The following is a 16,304-nucleotide window of genomic DNA, read 5'->3' on the forward strand; positions in this document are numbered from 1 at the left end:
CTGTAGGAATAATGTCGTTATTAGACTTTTACATCACAAGGTTATTGTGGATTACTAAAGTATAATATCCCTTATAACAAATCATGATAACATTGGATAGATAAATGCATGTGCATGTACCAATAGCAGGATCATATCGAGGATTGCATCCCAAATGAATACATAAATACGACTTGAAACTTGATGATGAGTTGATCATTTGAATCAGCTGTGTAGTGCAAAAATGTGCACCCCTTTGAGTCTCCAGGACCAGGACTGTTACCAGGACCAGGACTCTCCAGGACCAGGACACTCCTCTTAAATGGGATCTCTTCATCTGCAGACAGGCTTTCACAGCTCTCTGTATCTGAGGACTGAAAATCTCACAAGAAACAGACTTCAATATACTCAAAATAGACCGCTCTGAATATTATGTTACTATTATCTCCGTCTTCACTTCTAGGGACTGGAACTACACAAAAGTACCTGTCCTATCCAGAATAGCCTACTCTCTCACTTTGACAGTTAGGGATGCTATCCTTTCACACTCCTCCATGGCTGTTAGCTAGCTAACTATAAATGCATTTGGAGTTTTTTTACAGTGAATAATACATCAAGATAGCTAGCTAATATGAAGTTAGGTAGCTGGTGATATTTAATTAACTTAGCCAGCTACCTATACAGTATGTGAAGTTGACTAGATAGCTAGCTAGCTACGTTAGCAGCTCATTTGAATTAGCCTGCACTGTAGCTAGTTAGCTAATAATACATTGTTTTTTAAAACATTTTCGAAATGTATTTACTTACTTGAATAGGTTCTCCTAGCCTTTTGGATGATTGGAAACAGGGGAGCAAAGGTTGGTAGTCACCTGAGCGTTTTAGAGCATATTACTATTTACCTGTGAATAAATTCATGAAATGGAGATTGGATTAAACTATTTACCCATTTAATAACCAGACCTTCATACAACCTTGCTATGCTGAATTCTTGATGCACAATCAAACTTGCTGCTGTATGATGCCATATGCTGCCAACATGCCCACAAGTGAGCCACTCTGGATGGCCTAAGCGGCATGCGTGCCAGTGTACATGAGCCGTATATAGTGTACACAGGCATTAAATGTCAATAGCTCTACAGTACGGTGCAAAACAAATTTGTTAGGTTTTTCATCCATCCTCACATTAAATGCTGACATTTCTGTCAACAATTTACACAAGCAAAGGTCATGTAGAGGAGTAGGAAACTAATCTTGATTGACATTTTAGTGTTTCAATCTCAAATATTGCAAATGGCAGTATCTTTCTCATAATCTTCATAGCCTATAGGCTACTCCACAATCACATCAACATCATCATCATCAATCATCAATCATCAATCATCAATATCACTGCCATTTTTATTGGCTTGGCCAAAGCTTTTGATACGGTAGACCAGTCCATTCTTGTTGGTCGGCTAAGGAGTATTGGTGTCTCTGAGGGGTTTTTGGCCTGGTTTGCTAACTACCTCTCTCAAAGAGTGCAGTGTATAAAGTCAGAAAATCTCCTGTCTCAGCCACTGCCTGTCACCAAGGGAGTACCCCAAGGCTCAATCCTAGGCCCAAATCTCTTCTCAATGTACATGAACAACACAGCTCAGGCAGTAGGAAGCTCTCTCATCCATTTATATACAGATGATACAGTCTTATACTCAGTTGGCCCCTCCCCGGATTTTGTGTTAAATGCTCTACTACAAAGCTTTCTTAGTGTCCAACAAGCTTTCTCTACCCTTAACCTTAACCTTGTTCTGAACACCTTCAAAACAAAGGTCATGTGGTTTGGTAAGAAGAATGCCCTTCTCCCCACAGGTATGATTACTATCTCTGAGGGTTTAGAGCTTGAGGTAGTCACGAGCTGCAACAAATACTCAAACTCAGACAGTTTTATCTTAATCTCTTCATTCAAAGACTCAATCATGGGCATTCTTACTGACAGTTGTGGCTGCTTTGAGTGATGTATTGTTGTCTCTACCTTCTTGCCCTTTGTGCTGTTGTCTGTGCTCAATAATGTTTGTACCATGTTTTGTGCTGCTACCATGTTGTGTCGCTACCATGTTGTTGTAATGTTGTGTTGCTACCATGCTGTGTTTTCATGTGTTGCTGCCTTGCTATGTTGTTGTTTTAAGTCTCTCTTATGTAGTGTTGTGTTGTCTCTCTTGTTTTGATGTGTGTTTTGTCTTATATTTATATATTTTTTTTTATTTTATTTTTAATCCCAGCCCCCGTCCCCGCAGGAGGCCTTTTGCCTTTTGGTAGGCCGTCATTGTAAATGAGAATTTGTTCTAAACTGACTTGCCTTGTTAAATAAAGATTAAATAAATACAAAATAAAAAAATAGCCTATATGTAAATGTAGCATATGAAAATAATTGACTTATGAGAAAAGCATATTCATTTCTTCATGTTGTTATGTTTCTCATGCTGGGGGCAGTATAGAGCTTGTTTCTTGCATTTCAGAGAATGGATAAAAGACCTCAATGATGAAAACAACGTCCTCTTTTGTCACCTGTGTGAAGCTAGCCACAATAACGATTATCCACAATAGTGGCATTTGTGGGTCTCTTTCACAATAAAGGTTCCTCAATGAAAGTCATGCAAACGGATACAAATTGTGGAACCATGACATATTTTTGGACTAGATAACCCGAAACAGGCTTGGAATGTGAATAATTGTGTTCTGTGGGTAACACTGAGTTGACTCATACCCCATTTATCCCACAATCCATAGATAAGGCTGTTCAGTGCAATATGAAGTTTAATACACACAATAGGCTGGATAGGAAGGTGATTCCCCACAGTCAAAGTCCCACAATAAGTGCTACGACGCTAATATTTGTGTAAACTCATGACAATTTTGTTCTGTGGATGTCACTGTGTCGACTAATACCCTATTTCATGGATCCACAATCCATAGGTGTGAAATACCTAACATTTTTCTGTTTTGGCTCTGTACTCCAGCACTTTGGACGTGAAATGATACAATAACTATGAGGTTAAAGCGCAGACTGTCAGCATTCATTTGAGGATATTTTCATCCATTTTGGAACCAAATACTTAACTTTTTAATACTTTAATACACATATAAGTGAATTTGTCCCAATACTTTTGGTCCCATAGAATGGGGAGACTGTGTACAAAAAGTGCTATAATTGCTAAATAGTTCACCCGATATGGATGAAGATACCTTCAAATTAAAGCTGACAGTCTACACTTTAACCTCTGAGTGATTGTATCATTTAAAATCCAAAGTGCTGGAGTAGAGAGCCAAAACAACAAAACATGTGTCACTGTCCAAATACTTTTTTAGCTCACTGTATTAAGTATGCCTCCAAAGCAATTGAAGTTTAATACATCAGTGAGATTTCAACAGATTTTTGAATGTCAAATTAACTAATTATTGTCTTTTGTTGAATTTATATAATAACATTATAACATTGTTTAGCATTATCTAGTCCAAATATGGCATGATTCCACTGTTTGTATCTGTTTGCTTCACTTTCAATTGGGGACTTTTAGTTTTTGCAGGCAAACCGTAAATTCCACTTGTGGCTAATCGTTATTGTGGTTAGCGTCACATATGTTTTATTGTCCATGCCTAGCGTCATGGAAATAGTTACTTTGTTACAGAACGTATAGAAATAACCTCCAAGAAGTAGTCTATGCTTTGATTTAATCGCAGACCCTAATAATTTGCTAATAATGCTTCATCTTTTTTTGTATTAAAGGAAACAGATCAAGATACACAAGAACCTGTTTAGCGGGGGAAGTGGAGCAAGTCCAAGGAATGTCGATCAAGACCAGAATGCACTAGTCTGGGATATCATTACTCATCTCTCTCGGCGCTGAATGGTTTCTTCCACTCGGGGCACTTTGTCTTTGTGCTGGAAACAAAATATTTTGATAATGTTTGACCACGTCGGTGGGATGTACAGCAAGTCTGTGTTCGAGGACGTTATCACGCAAGGATAACAATCAAACTATTCTTCAGGATTACAACGAATAGACGAATGTTTGCAATTGATTCTTGGTGAAAACGAGTTTTCGGATGAACCGGTGTGTCATTGCTGGTGTGATGCATGGACTGAGGAGTTACAAGTTGCGATAGCCCACAAGTTCAATTGCAGTTTCAAGTATCGAAGGTAAAGCTTGGATATCCTCAATAGAAACAGAAAAAAACGTTTAGGCTAATGGGACATAAGGCTATCGATAGGAATATGGTATTGATGTAGTAGGCAGTGGGTGCATGGCATGTGGTATTAAGCAATTCATCCAGTTTGCAATTGATATTTGCAGTAAGAATACCAAAGTAAATAGCCCATATTCCTTGTTAATTGTATGTGTACAGGAATGGATTCTCACAACCACTGAAAACCATTTGCAATTCGATGTTACTGCTTTTGTATGCAGTCCACAGGCCTACTAAAAAGATGGACAAGATTCTTGGCACAGTATAGAAAACAACCCCAGACACTTGTGTAATCGAGTCGTAGATATACCCAGCTTGATACTGCACTAGCTGTTTTTTTAGGCAGTAAAAACAGATATAGCACTAAGGTTATTATCGTGTTATAGTGCATGAGCACAGATCAGTATTTATGCCATTTGACAGTTGTTGTGGCATTCCAGCACAATACCATTAGATTTACATAACTCTCTCACACCATCTCTTATTGATTCAAACAAGTGTTGGGCGACTGCAGTTGAAATGAGCTGAAATAGTCTGAAATCATCTATTTGCGTGTTAAAATGTTGTGCCCAAGGGTAGCAGCATCACAATGATTTTAGGCAGCGTGTGCATATGATTTTCATCAGAGAGTCAAAATGTCGATGAAAGGCAAGGCACTCTACACTTTCCAAAGTGAAAACAAAGAGGAGATCAGCATACAGGAGAATGAGGAACTGGTTATCTTTGACGATAACTCTGTAGATGGCTGGTTACAAGGGGAGAACAGTAAAGGACAGAAAGGTCTCTTCCCGGCCTCTTACGTGGAAGTCATCCGCCCTCGTTCCAACTCCAACCTGACAGACTGCTCCATAAGCCCGGTGGGTTCTCCAGGCAATGACTCCTCATATTTCCCCTCCGCCCCAAACACGCCCTTTCACATGCAACAAGGTTACTATGACGACGATGATGATGACTGGGATGATTGGGATGACAGTTCCACAGTGGTGGACGATGATGGCCGCAGTGGCGCAAATGGACATTCCCATCAGAGCCCCCACTCCAACAACCCCAATGTCCACTATCGAGCCAAACCTTACATGGAGAGGCAGGACAGCATCTCCAGCTCGCGGAAGGGCAGTATGGTGGGAAGGAACTTGAACCGATTCTCCAGCTTTGTACGCTCAGGGGTGGAAGCTTTTGTGTTGGGCGATGTGCCCATGAACGCTAAGATAGCGGAGTCGTACACCATTGAGATGGGCCCCAAAGGGCCTCAATGGAAAGACAGCCCCACACCTTTCTCTTGCTCCATCGAGGACCCTACCAAGCAGACCAAGTTCAAAGGCATCAAGACCTACATATCATACCGAGTGACCCCAAGCCACAATGCGAGGCCTGTGTACCGGCGTTACAAGCACTTCGACTGGTTGTACAACCGTCTACTGCACAAGTTCACCGTCATCTCCGTGCCCCATCTGCCCGAGAAACAGGCAACAGGGCGCTTCGAAGAGGACTTCATCGAGAAGCGCAAGAGGCGGCTGATCCTCTGGATGGACCACATGACCAGCCACCCGGTCCTGTCGCAATACGAGGGTTTCGAGCACTTCCTCATGTGCGCCGATGACAAGCAGTGGAAGCTGGGCAAACGACGGGCAGAGAAGGACGAGATGATGGGCGCCAACTTCATGCTTACCTTCCAGATCCCAAATGAGCACCAGGACCTGCAGGACGTGGAGGAACGTGTGGACTCCTTCAAGTCCTTCGCCAAGAAAATGGATGACAGCGTCATGCAGCTTACGCATGTGGCCTCAGAACTGGTGCGGAAGCACCTCGGAGGCTTCCGGAAGGAATTTCAGCGGCTGGGGAACGCCTTCCAGAACGTCAGTCAGGCGTTCATGCTGGACCCTCCCCACTGCTCGGACGCCCTCAACACCGCCATCTCCCACACGGGACGTACTTACGAGAACATTGGGGAAATGTTTGCGGAGCAACCTAAGTATGACCTCTTCCACATGCTGGACAAACTGTCACTCTACCAGGGCCTACTCGCCAACTTCCCGGACATTATTCATCTACAGAAAGGTAATGTACTCCCCTTATCATGTCCTTATTAGTGTTAGACCTAGAGTCTAATAGCTTGTCCTAAAGATGAATCCTTAACTCATTGCATTGCGTCACATGGAAACAAAGCCTCAGTATCACTCTTGTGATAGCTGTTATAACTAAGTTTGGCCCATATTGATATGTTTTAAGTGATCATGCATTACCACAACAGCTGGCAAATCAATAGGGCAACTCTTACAAAGTAGTGACGGATAGCGGTCCAGAATCCTATAAACTAATTATTTCCGGTGGCCATACAGCACATCTGTTGTTAATCACATTGACAGGAGGAAAAATGGAAAAGTGGAAAAAAGTTGACACCGCTGTTAGAATCATTCAACGTTCATCGTTAAGATTTAATTCCAAACATACAGTGGTTCATTAGTGGATGACATTCAGCCATCTTCTTACTCAGAAATCAAGGGTTCCTTGATTGATGGAAGCTGACAGTTCTATCAAACATGTCTTTGAGCTCTACTCAAACGGTCTCTCTTAAATTCCGACCAGTTCTACTACTCTGTCACTCTGGTAAATGGAAAGATAATCGAAGTACCCCCAAGCCATTCCTTAGCTGCATGTAGAGGAACTTCAACACTGTGTACAGTGTTACTAAAGTACTCAATCACACTGTACATTTTAAAGTCCACTTGGTTTTCAGATAATTGTGTAACTTCCGCTACTTCCTCTCATTAAAAACACCAGTGCGGGGAAGGATGGAAGAAAGTTCCATCACATCAACAGAGGAACAGCTATCTTGTAAACATTCCGTCTTTGATAGTACACATCCACTACTACCAGATACACAATTTTTAAAAAGATGAAACTGCTTTGAAGTTCCTTGCAATGTAGGGCCGGGCGATATTTTTCAAATGTTTTGTCGGTACGATGATATTTGAGGGCATTTTATATTTTTGAATAATAAAAGTTCTAAATTTGCTTTATGAGTTGTGCTTGACCCTAGGGTGGCAACCCATACATTCTAAGTGATTTCAATGGGTAGTTCTCCATTCTGATTGTTTTATAATGTTCAATCAAACTTATGTCATTAGATCATTTCCACACTGCCACGTAGGGCTGCACAATATGGGCAAAAATCTAGGCTATATTTTTAACCAAATATTGCAATTGCGATTTGACTTGTGATTTAGATCAAAACACTTAGGTGACATTTGTTGGAATCATGGAAATATAATGATTATTCCAATTCTATAGTTACAATGTAATAGTGTCACTTTAAATACGGTGTTGTTTGACAAATGAAAAAGCCAGGGAAGCATTCAAAGAATTGCAGTACTAATAGGATCTCTATGCAGACGTTATTGTGACAGGGTAGGAACCAAAGTGTTGGTCAGTGTTTCCCAGGGGAGTGGGACCTTATATTCTTTGTAGAGGTCGACCGATTATGATTTTTCAATGCCGATACCGATTATTGGAGGACTAAAAAAGCAGATACCGATTAATCGGACGATTTTTAAAAATTGATTTGTAATAATGACAATTACAACAATACTGAATGAACACTTATTTTAACTTAATATAATACATCAATAAAATCAATTTAGCCTCAAATAAATAATGAAATGTTAGCAGGCAATATTAACAAAATATGCAGGTTTAAAAATATATACTTGTGTATTGATTTTCAAGAAAGGCATTGATGTTTATGGTTAGGTACACATTGGTGCGACGACAGTGCTTTTTTCGCGAATGCGCTTGTTAAATCATCACCCGTTTGGCGAAGTAGGCTGTGATTCGATGAGAAATTAACAGGCACTGCATCGATTATATGCAACGCAGGACATGCTAGATAAACTAGTAATATCATCAACCATGTGTAGTTAACTAGTGATTATGTTAAGGTTGATTGTTTTTTGTAAGATAAGTTTAATGCTAGCTAGCAACTTACCTTGGCTTCTTGCTGCCCTCGCGTAACAGGTAGTCAGCCTGCCACGCAGGCTTCTCGTGGAGTGCAATGTAAGGCAGGTGGTGAGAGCGTTGGACTAGTAACCGGAAGGTTGCAAAAACAAATCCCCGAGCTGACAAGGTGAAAATCTGTCGTTCTGCCCCTGAACAAGGCAGTTAACCCACCGTTCCCAGGCTGTCATTGAAAATATGAATGTGTTCTTAACTGACTTGCCTAGTTAAATAAAGGTGTAAAAAAATGTATAAAATAAAAAATTTCGCCACAATCGGTGTCCAAAAATACCGATTGTTATGAAAACTTGAAATCGGCCCTAATTAATTGGCCATTCCGATTAATCGGTCGACCTCTAATTCTTTTACAGGGGGGCCAGACATTTTCTACATGGGATTACTTTACCTAAGACCGGGTATAACAAAAACAATGCACCAACACAATTCTAATCTTATAAAGCACTTTTATTAAAATTAAATGTCGCTAAAAGTTCATTTTATGGGCTTTAAGATTAGCATAATTCAGTGTATCAAATTGTTTAAATAATGGAACACATTTGTACTTATAACACAGTTGACATGCATCACATAAATTTCCACTCTCTTTTCTGTTTCAAATACATAGCTTAATCTTTTGTCTTATTTACACATAGCCAACCTTTTTATGCATGGCATATCTCAGTTGACCAGCATCACATTCTGTTCTATGTTCTATTTCTTTATTATTTCATCATCTTTGTCTTGTTGTGTTGTCTTTTTACACATAGAAACCTTTTATGCATGGCATATCTCAGTTGACTACCTTTTGTGGAGAAGTCATTCTCCCCCCGCACCTCTGTGGGGACTTAAACTCACCAAATCTTGTTGCAAAGTTAGGTTTCAGTTTATCTAAAAACTCTGACATCACCAGAGTGATCTGTACTGAGGATGACTGAATATACAGTTGGAATATACAAGTCGGAAGTTTTCATACACCTTAGCCAACTACATTTAAACTCAGTTTTTCACAATTCCTGACATTTAATCCTAGGAAAAATTCTCTGTCTTTGGGCAGTTAGGATCACCACTTTATTTTAAGAATGTGAAATGTTAGAATAATAGTAGAGAGAAGGATTTATTTCAGCTTTTATTTCTTTCATCACATTCCCAGTGGGTCAGATGTTTACCTACACTAAGTTGACTGTGCCTTTAAACAGCTTGGAAAAGTTGACATACACTCAATTAGTATTTGGTAGCATTGCCTTTAAATTGTTTAACTTGGGTCAAACGTTTAGGGTAGCCTTCCACAAGCTTCCCACAATAAGTTGGGTGACTTTTGGCCCATTCCTCCTAATAGAGCTGGTGTAACTGAGTCAGGTTTGTAGGCCTCCTTGCTCGCACATGCTTTTTCAGTTCTGCCCACAAATGTTCTATAGGATTGAGGTCAGGGCTTTGTGATGGCCACTCCAATAGCTTGAATTTGTTGTCCTTAAGCCATTTTGCCACAACTTTGGAAGAATGCTTGGGGTCATTGTCCATTTGGAAGACCCATTTGCGACCAAGCTTTAACTTCCTGACTGATGTCTTGAGATGTTGCTTCAATATATCCACCTAATTTACCTGCCTCATGATGCCATCTATTTTGTGAAGTGGCCAAACAGTTCTATTTTTGTTTCATCAGACCAGAGAACATTTCTCCAGAAAGTACAATCTTTGTCCCCATGTGCAAACCGTAGTCTGTCTTTTTTATGGCAGTTTTGGAGCATTGGCTTCTTCCTTGCTGAGCGGCCTTTCAGGTTATGTCGATATAGGACTTGTTTTACTGTGGATATAGATACTTTTGTACCTGTTTACTCCAGCATCTTAAAAAGGTCCTTTGCTGTTGTTCTGGGATTGATTTGCACTTTTCGCACCAAAGCACGTGTAACGGATGTGAAATGGCTAGCTAGTTAGCGGGTACGCGCTAATAGCATTTCAATCGGTTACGTCACTTGCTCTGAGACCTGAAGTAGGGTTTCCCCTTGCTCTGCAAGGGCCGCGACTTTTGTGGAGCGATGGGTAATGATGCTTCGTGGGTGACTGTTGTTGATGTTTGCAGAAGGTCCCGGGTTCGCACCCGTGTCGGGGCGAGGGGACGGTCTAAAGTTATACTGTTACACACGTTCATCTCTAGGAGACAGAACGCGTCTCCTTCCTGAGCGGTATGACGGCTGCATGGTCCCATTTTGTTAATACTTGTGTACTATTGTTTGTACAGATGAACGAGGTACCTTCACGCGTTTGGAAATTGTTCCCAAGTATGAACCAGACTTGTTGAGGTCAACAATTTTTTTCTGAGGTCTTGGCTGATTTCTTTTGATTTTCCCATGATGTCAAGCAAAGAGGCACTGAATTTGAAGGTAGGCCTTGAAATACATCCACAGGTACACCTCCAATTGACTCAAATTATGTCAATGAGCCTATCAGAAGCTTCTAAAGCCAATATTCCAAGCTGTGTAAAGGCACAGTCAACTTAGTGTATGTAAACTTCTGACCCACTGGAATTGTGATACAGTAAATTAGAAGTGAAATAATCTGTCTGTAAACAATTGTTGAAAAAATGACTTGTGTCATGCACCAAGTAGATGTCCTAACCGACTTGCCAAAACTATAGTTTGTTAACAAGAAATATGTGGAGTGGTTGGAAAACAAGTTTTAATGACTCCAACCTAAGTGTATGTAAACTTCCGACTTTAACTGTAGTTGCGCAGTGTAGGGAATAGAGCATTTGTTTGGGCTCAAATCAGAAGAGATAATTACACATTTATTTTGAAAGGAAGTCTGTTTGTCAATTGTGTCAATAACTGTTGTATCACTTCTCTGTAGTCCCAAAGTCCATTCAATTGATCACTAAAAAAACAAACATCTAATAAACTAAAGATCATGATGCTCAACAGACTACAAAACAAGCTATGTTGCAGGCTAGATGTTAATCGGATAAAGTTTATGATTGCCATAACTCAGTCCATGGTGTTTTTAACTCACCACTGAGTTAACCGCAAAGTATGCTCTGGTGTATCAGGCAGTGTAGTGATCTCATCTGTGGTGAATAGCTGAATAGCCCTGACATACATTTATTAGCTAGTTAGATAGCTAGCCAGCTAACTAGCGATGAGCACTAGGGGTGAACATGATTTATTTTGGCCACTACTTGCTAAAAAAAGACAAACTAGCTGTTTGCAGACAGGAAGACACAAACTAATAGTGTAATTATATAATGCTTGTGGATTTATGTTAAGAAGCGGAGTTGAAAGCAGCGTCATTGTCGTCAACATATTGTTGCATCTGCTGCATTGACCAAGCAGACTGAAGAGTGAACGGTTGGCAAGTCATCTCATGGTTGAGCAACAACAACTTTGCTCCTTGAGTGACAGGGGGGTGCGACTTGGTGAGAGAGAAGGAGAGAGATGACTCTGTACAGGCGTATCACATATAATAGTGATGGGGGAAATATATCGATACAGTTACATATCGGGATATTATTTTTGACGATATATCGAATCATTTTGACAGTATTGCAATATACATTTTTGCACTAGTTGACTGTACCTGCACCAAAACTCCAGTATTTTTCCTTCGTAGCTTGCTCTCTATCTTTATAAATAGGGAGCCAATTCAGCACTTTTATTTCCATGACTGCTTTATCATGACTGTCTCTTGTTCCTCGGCAGCAGACAAATGTGACCCGTTTCAGGAAGCTAGCACTACTTGACAGGAGAACCGTTTGAACTTTTATCAAAATGCGGTTTTTGGCAGAAATGCCTTCTCGAACATGTGAACTTTCATGTGCCTTAATAACAAACTTGTTATTAAATACGAATAAAATTGTTAAATTACGAGCCTAGTTGATTTAGCCGCAGAAAAAGAGGAGCAACCTTCCTGCTAACCATGATTGGCTGAGATAATGAGTGGGCTGGACATGTCGAGAGATGAGTTTGGATTGGTCTGCCATATAGCACGCTTCTGTCTATTATTTACAAAATAGTCAAAATTGGTGAAGTGAAATGAAAAAAATTACTTGTTTCAAATTTTTTGAAGAACCCCCCCGGAAAAGTGGTGTGTGCCAATGTATTCACCCCTTTGCTATGAAGCCCCTAAATAAGATCTGGTGCAACCAATTACCTTCAGAAGTCACATAATTATTTAAATAAGTCCACCTGTGTGCAATCTAAGTGTCACATGATCTGTCACATGATCTCAGTATATATACACCTGTTCTGAATGGCCCCAGAGTCTGCAACACCACTAAGCAAGGGGCACCACCAAGCAAGCGGCACCATGAAGACAAAGGAGCTCTCCAAACAGGTCAGGGACAAAGTTGTGGAGAAGTACAGATCAGGGTTTGGTTATAAAAAAAGATTAGAAACTTTGAACATCCCACGGAGCACCATTAAATACATTATTAAAAAATTGAAAGAATATGGCACCACAACAAACCTGCCAAGAGAGGGCCTTCCACCAAAACTCAGGGACCAGGCAAGGAGGGCATTAATCAGAGAGGCAACAAAGATACCAAAGATAACCCTGAAGTGGAGATTGGAGTATCTGTCCATAAGACCACTTTAAGCCGTACACTCCACAGAGCTGGGCTTTACGGAAGAGTGTCCAGAAAAAGGCAATTGCTTAAAGAACAAAATAAGCAAACACGTTTGGTGTTTGCCAGAAGGCATGTGGGAGACTCCCAAAACATATGGAAGATGGTACTCTGGTCAGATGAGACTAAAATTGAGCTTTTTGGCCATCAAGGAAAATGCTATGTCTGGCACAAACCCAACACCTTTCATCACCCCGAGAACACCATCCCCACAGTGAAGCATGGTGGTGGCAGCTTCATGCTGTGGGGATGGTTTTCATCGGCAGGGACTGGTCAGATTTGAAGGAATGATGGATGGCCCTAAATACTGTCTCGCTCGCTAACCTTACGTGTATTATCTTATTATTCGTATCTCAGAGCCATTTGCTTGGCTAGCTATAGCCTGATGTTAGCTAGCTAACATTGAACCTGGTTGGTTAGCTACCTGCAGATTCATGCCAAGTAGTAATGTCATGAGTTGGGTTTATGGTTCATTGTTCACCTAGCTAGCTGGCTACATGTCTTAACAAAAGACTCCACTATGCAAGTAACCATTTCGGGTCGTTCGTAAATTCAGTCTAGCCATGATAGCACACTCGTCTGAGCGTGCCAGAGCGTAGAAGAACTGCATTTACGAACGCTCAACACCCGTAGAATATGGCCGGTGTCAGGAAACGTTGGCAAAAAAGCGTAATTAAAATGTTGCCTGCAGCACAGTTACAGTCACCAACGCTCTGGATAACATGAAAACAGCCTAACCAGCTCTGCTAGGGCGGGTAAAATGGTTAGAATGGGGTGTTCTGTCTATTGTGTCTGGAAGTAGAAAGCAAGCTAGCCAATGTTAGTCAGTTAGCTTGGGTGCTTGGCCGCCGTTGTGAGGTCAGAACGTTCGGATCAACCCTACTCATCGGCCAGAGCGTCCAGTGTGCGCTCTGATCGCTCCGAGAGTGAAACGCTCTGAATATACAAACGGACAATCTGACAGCACATTTGCAGTCACCAACACTCTGGATAACTTAACAGCCTAACCAGCTCTGCTAGGGTGAGTTATGTTCAGTGAGCTGTTCTCTCATTTGTATCTGAAGTAGCTAGCAAGTTGGCTTGGGTGCTTCACTGCTGTTGTTGGTACAGAACGCTTGGATCAACCCTTAAAGAGATGGGTGGGGCTAAAGCTTAAGAGGGTGTGAACGATGCTGAATGGGTGTAGACAAGAAGGGCTCTCCAGTAGTAGTACCAATATTCAAAGGCCATTTTCTCAAAAGTGAGTTTACAAGTTTATCAACTTTCAAAGCAGAATTACTTTCCCATTGTTCCTCAACTGTCGCGTATGATATACCATTTTGTCGCTCTGAGTCTCTGCTATTATCTAATGTAAAAAAACAAAAACACAATTTCAATTTTTGCTACATAAGACCGATTGAGCCAGTCAGTCACAAATGGTAAGCAATATGTTTGGAACATCGAATCTTAAGAAAATCATATTATCGAATTTCAATTCGGAAGTATTCAGACCCCTTGACTTTTCCCACATTTTGTTACCTTACGATTCGGTTGACCGTTTTATGTGTGGATTAATTGTCGGAGTAGAGGACTTTGTGCATTTCAGGTAAAATAACAACTCAACGTTTATATCCCAGGACAAATTAGCTAGCAACAGTAAGCTAGCTAAATAGGACAAATTAGCTAGCAACTGCAAGCTAGCTAGCTAAATTACCATAAATGTTTAATGCTTTTCGACCGGTCCTCAAATTAATATAATTGGTTTGGGCTTGGTGTTAGTGTTCAATTGGGTTGAAATCTGGTTGCTTATATAGTTCAAGCTCCAGCTAGCTAGCTGTATTGCATGGATTTAATAGACGTTGCTAGCAGCCTAGCTCTGTAAGTCAAGGCAAAGGAATGTAATGGTACAGGCAGAGAGTCTAGTAGCCAGTGTGAATCTGCTTAGTCATCACAGCTCTTGACTGCTAGAGTCTCTGCCTGGTCTCATAGCAGTTAAAAGGATGCTACTAGCTTTAGACTACATTTCAAAGACAAAAGTAAGTAAAGGAGTAATATACATTATCTATGAAATGACTCCAGGCATATGTGACATAAGTGGTCTCTTGGGGCCCCCGGTCGCTTGGGGCCCAAGGCCGCCAAGGGACCCCCAACCCTCCCCAACTATTATTAGAATTATTTTTAGTAACTCAGTCGGGGTCTCAATTTACTGTTGAGATTTAGAGTAGCAGAATACAGAACGTCTTCTCACTTAGGGCTCTCAACCAAATCTTGCTTAGGGCCCCTAAAAGGCTAGAGCCAGCCCTGCAATGGTCTGTCCCTTAATGGTACAGTGAGGTGTAAGAAATACAGCTTTTAGTGTTAATGCAAAAGGTGATATTCAATAGGCCCTGCCCCATACAATGCGAAGGATCATTCATCTTCTTTGGATGCATTGAAAGGGTTGATACGCCTAGAACATGCTTAGTCACAGCTGATGCATTTGCCATGGCCTAAAACTTCGACGTGTCTGTATCTGTCATAAGGGTGGTGCAGTATTTGAGCAAGAAAGTCAAACGACCAGCATACCAAGGCCATACTTCAGTTCTCAAACAACCCATATCAGGTGATGGAAGGGGGAGGGACCTCCAGCACAGGAAGCCACGTTTCTCTTAGTTGTGCAAGGTAAATAAGGGCGTTGCAATATTACGCAAACAAGTGCAAAGAGTTCATTCGTAGCGTAATAATAGAGTTCAGCAAAAATCACATCTGCACCACACCCTTAATTGTACATCAATTGAAAGACATTGAAAATGTCATAGAGATAATAGCATTATGTTAGAGACCAATGGTCATATTTATTCAACTGCAAATATTGGAAATACAAATATAAGCCCACTCGTGAAAAATGTGGCTGACCATTGAATGACCTTGGCCCAATGACTTTAAAATGTAGTGATAGCATAGTCAGTACAGTATATTTAATAATTCCATTTCCTCTCAGCTCAGTGTACTCTCATTACCTAGCTGAAGGCAAGGCACATAGAGACATCATATGGTGATGTGGACTACAGGAAATAGAGGACGCCCCCATTCTCATCGAATGGGCTGTAGTGGAGCAGGTTGAGAGCTTCAAGTTCCTTGGTGTCCACATCGCCAACAAACTAACATGGTCCAAGCACACCAAGCCAGTCGTGAAGAGGGCACGACAAAACCTATTCCCCCTCAGGAGACTGAAAAGATTTGTCATGGGTCCTCAGATCCTCAAAAGGTTCTACAGCTGCCCAATCGAGAGCATCCTGGCTGGTTGCATCACTGCCTGGTAAGGCAAATGCTCGGCCTCCGACGGCGAGGCGCTACAGAGGGTAGTGCGTACGGCTTCCTGCCATCCAGGATTTCTATACCAGGCGGTGTCAGAGGAAGGCCCTACAAATTGTCAAAGACTCCAGCCACCCCAGTCATAGACTGTTCTCTCTGCTACTGCACAGCAAGCGGTACCGTAGCGCCAAGTCTAGGTCAAAGAGGCTTCTAAACAGCTTCTACC

At 41.2% G+C, this 16,304-nt stretch overlaps 1 protein-coding gene across 1 annotated transcript in view; it reads left to right on the plus strand.

Annotated features, from left to right (window-relative positions):
• The first annotated feature begins 3,589 nt into the window (after positions 1-3,589).
• Positions 3,590-16,304, plus strand: part of snx33 (sorting nexin 33) — a 44,054-nt gene continuing 31,339 nt past the window's right edge. Inside the window, exon 1 of the mRNA XM_055934909.1 lies at positions 3,590-6,258. Within this exon, the coding sequence (XP_055790884.1) occupies positions 4,836-6,258 (1,423 nt within the window). The 5' untranslated portion in view covers positions 3,590-4,835. The remainder of the gene's footprint in view (positions 6,259-16,304) is intronic.

The sequence above is a fragment of the Salvelinus fontinalis genome, chromosome 9 (genome assembly GCF_029448725.1).
Source record: "Salvelinus fontinalis isolate EN_2023a chromosome 9, ASM2944872v1, whole genome shotgun sequence".
Lineage (NCBI taxonomy): Eukaryota > Metazoa > Chordata > Actinopteri > Salmoniformes > Salmonidae > Salvelinus > Salvelinus fontinalis.